General features: G+C 46.3%; 1 protein-coding gene across 1 annotated transcript; it reads right to left on the bottom strand.

The window, feature by feature from the left end:
• Positions 1-1456: 1456 nt before the first annotated feature.
• HRG_10777 (uncharacterized protein) lies at positions 1457-2605 on the bottom strand (the record flags this gene model as incomplete). Its single annotated transcript, XM_044869247.1, has 1 exon — positions 1457-2605. One exon carries the CDS (start codon positions 2603-2605, stop codon positions 1457-1459), a length of 1149 nt encoding a protein of 382 aa, XP_044715596.1.
• Between the last annotated feature and the right edge of the window lie 1201 nt (positions 2606-3806).

Here is a 3806-nt window from a genome sequence, read left to right as displayed (position 1 = left end):
ATTTTACCTATACCGCGATAATAGTAGTTTATAAGAAGTCGGTTACCTCTTTTATCCTTTAAGCGAGCTCCTTAGCCCCCCTTACTTCTAGCGCTAGCGGCTCCTCTTCCCTTACTATTTAAACTAGCTTAATATTATATTTATATATCGCGAAGAATAAGCTTATACCTATTATTAATACTACGCGGTTATTTAATATAGCTTATATATATAGTAGCTATACTCTTTAGTTATCTTAGCTATAGTAAATATACGCTTAAAAGTATACTTATACTTCTTAGTTTACGCGCTTAGTTAACTTATTTATTTATAAGTAGTATACTAAACTTAACTTCCTCTATACTCTTATTTATTTATAAAACTCCTTTTAAAAGCTTCTTATTTAGTTTATCCTTTTATTTAATACGATTAACCTTAGTATCTTATAAAAGTAGAAGTAAGCTTAAAAGAACCTTATCGCGTATACTACTACCCCTATTATTAGTATCGCTTTAAGCGTTACCGCCTTTATTAGCTAGTCTATAATTACTTAAAGGTACTTTATACCTTCTATCTTAGTTAGCGGTAGTTTAACTATAAAGTCTATTAATAGGTATATAAATAGTTAGGACGGCGGTAGTAAGGGCTTTAAAAGTCCCTTTTAAAGTTACCTTTATATATACCCCCTCTTATATAGTCTATAGTTCGCGATAAGCCGCCTTACTATCGCCGACTAGCTAAGCTAAAAGAATTCTTAGGCTAGTATTACTAAGGTCCCCTCTCTCCTTAAGTATCCTACTACCGTTAAGTTATATATCTATTAGGCTATCTATACCTAAAGTATATCTTATTCTTTAGCCCCTTCTTCTTTATCGTGCTTTAGTTTCCTTAGTACCTATAGCCTTTCTTAAAAGTATAACTATCTCTTAACGTTAATTATATATTTACTTAGCTATACCTTTAGTTACTATTTTAATACTAGCGATCTCCCCCTTTTATATACTACTTAAAATACCGCTTAGTATTCCTTATCTTTCCTTAATACTTTTATCTATTTCTTCTATAGCTCTTAATTATCGAATACTAGTATAAGGTTAGCTTATTCTTAGGGTATATTTCGGCCTAAGTTTAGGTCTAGTTTTAGTTAGTTATTACCCTTATTTACCTCCTCCTTAGGTCGTTTAATATGCCCCTTTACTCCGCTAACGCACGCTATTACGCTAACCCTTCCTTTACCTACTTATAGCGCCGCTACTACCGCCCCACCCTCCATCATAAAGTTAGAGACGTCTGTTCTTGCGATATCTTAAGCAAAGACTTTTTTAGAGGATACAGCGCAAGAGGTCGATCCAGGCGAGAGGCCGCCGTCAAGATGGTCTGGCCAAAGGTCGTTGACACTCGATAACGGCAAGCATGCTTCAAGTACATACAGGTAACGGTATCACCAGCTATTCCCCCCAACCACCATGGCCAGAACTCACATCCAGGTATTCCGGGCTGAAACCCGACGGCCTTGGCCTTGCCCCGTAGTATGATCCACCACTGGCGTCACCCAAAGAAAACCCGAGCACGCATCGTCAATCTGCTCCAACCGGGCAACGCTCTGGATGGCCCACTGGGATCCCTTGCTCCCATTTGAAAGCTTCATCATCGATAGCTCGGCTTTGTCTGACATTCGAGAAACCAAATGCATGCCATCGCTGCACACTGGGCCTACCAAGATGGAGGCTTCGACGTACTGCTGTAGGTTTGCAGGAAGTCGCCGTCCCCCCTTGCGGGAGTGCCAGATCAGCTCGCGCCAGTCATCGCCGAAAATTTCGAGTGGATCGTCGACTAGATCACGGGGAATGGCGATTTGAAGGATGGCCGCCTTAGAAGATGGAACCCGTGCTTCGACGAACCGAGCATACGTGTGCGCAATCTCGCGTTGTTTAGTCAAGTAAACGTAGTGACCATTCGTAAGGTGGAAGTCGGTAGGGGCCGATGACCGACGAGCAAACATATTAATGGTGCCATCGTCGGCAACGCAGGACTCGAGGCGTATCTGGCTGCCCCCCTTGTAGAACATGGTGCGGCCCTCGACTTGCTCGGGAGGGGGCGTTGCGACGAGGGCAAGCGTTGGAATAGGCGCGGCCCCGCCCGGTTGAAGCCCTTGCGAGCGTATACCTGGTCGAGGCAAGACGCTTTCGTCAGGGGATCCCATGCGAGAAATTTCTTGCATGCGTCGCTTTTGTTGAATCCGATGATCTAAAGACGAGAGGTAGGCGAAAGCCTCGTCGATGGTATCCAGCGCCCAGAAACAGGCACACTCGGTCAACCGAACCGAGTCAAAAGCCGGATCTAAGACGCGTCGACAAAAGTCATCCGACATTCCCATTTCACGCAGGGAGCCATGCCAATCGTCGGAAGCGCCGACCGCATCTCTCATTCTCCCTTTCTCCCGTACGTAGTGTTTTGCATCGTCGACAACCCAGAAGCGCTCGATGCCGTGTGAGTTCCACGACTGCCAGATGACGTTGGCTGTGTCCTCCGAAAAGCCGGCGAAGAGAAGGAACTGGGTCGAGTTAAGGTCTTCGGGGATCTCGATCGACTCGTCGGAATCGCTACTCGAGCTGGAGTAGGACATGACTGACAACGATCGAAAACCTGGGCCTCGGCTGGCGGGAGGTAAATGCGGGAGAAGCGCTGCGGTAGCAGGAGACAGAACGAGAGAGCCCATTTTGTCGACGGTAGCAGAATGCAGTCAAAAGGCTCAGAGTGTGAGTGTACTCGCCGAGGGTGAGAAATGAGGACGAGAGATGTGCGGACGAGAAGTGCGAACGAGGAGATCATTTGAACGGAAGGCGAGGTGAAAAGCGGAAGTGACTCACCGAGGTCATGAATCACAGCCCTGAACTCTAAATCTTGGCGAAGGCGTACAGTCCACGCCAACAATGCCCCTACTGGGCACCGGCAGCCTGCGTTGGGTTCTATGGCTTTCTGCGGGCAGGCAAGAGTCGGACGTAAAAGCTTGACTCTCGATAGGCTCAAATACGAGGTACATAGGTAGGCAGATACCACACAACATATGTACACAATATAAGAGAAAACAGGCTCCAATCTCGTCACACACGCGTTTGCGTCGCAGCAATCCGCCCATCGATTCCGCCAGCGCACTAAGACCCGCAGTAATCGGAAACAGCCTTTAGTCTGCTCTCCCTCAATCGAAGGAAAATGGAGGATGAACGGCTAGCGAGAATGGCCAGAAAACGGGCCAGGTCTCCCTCGGACGACGAGGTAGTCGAGGTGCCGCCATCCAGGAAAAAGTCGGTACCTATGCCGAGTTATCTCAATGCAATATGCATAGATTCCACGTTGCTATACCCCAATAGCACGGCTAAGCGGACCTAGGTTCGTGGCTATCCTCGGACCGGTGACGATATTAAGATTAAGGAGGTGCTATAGAAAGACAAGCTACTGCTGGCCATGCTTTTTTTTATATTATTACTCGCATATAGCCTCTAGAGCTATGGCGAGGCTAATAGGGGCCTAGGCCCCTATTAGCAGTCCTAGCTAGCTATAGAGCCCGGGGGGTTATAACTAATTAGGGAAAGGGTAGCAATAAAGGCAAAGATAAAGGAAAGGTTAGTCTAGTTCCTCCCGCGCGGAGTTTTTCCCCCTTAAGGGCCCTAGGGCCCTTAGGTTACTCCTTCTCGAGCTACTTAGCCGTTCCTATCTTTATTTTAGCTAAGAAGGTTAAAAGGGCTTCCCTTCTTTCCTTAGAGCTATAGAGAAAAGGTAGGCTAAGAGCTTCTTTCTATCTCGTAGAGGTCTAATAAAGGACCTCT

Source organism: Hirsutella rhossiliensis, assembly GCF_020360975.1.
Source record: "Hirsutella rhossiliensis strain HR02 chromosome Unknown scaffold00017, whole genome shotgun sequence".
NCBI classification, from domain to species: domain Eukaryota; kingdom Fungi; phylum Ascomycota; class Sordariomycetes; order Hypocreales; family Ophiocordycipitaceae; genus Hirsutella; species Hirsutella rhossiliensis.
Note: the sequence above shows the minus strand (reverse complement) of the source record. Positions and strands in the feature narration are given on the sequence as shown.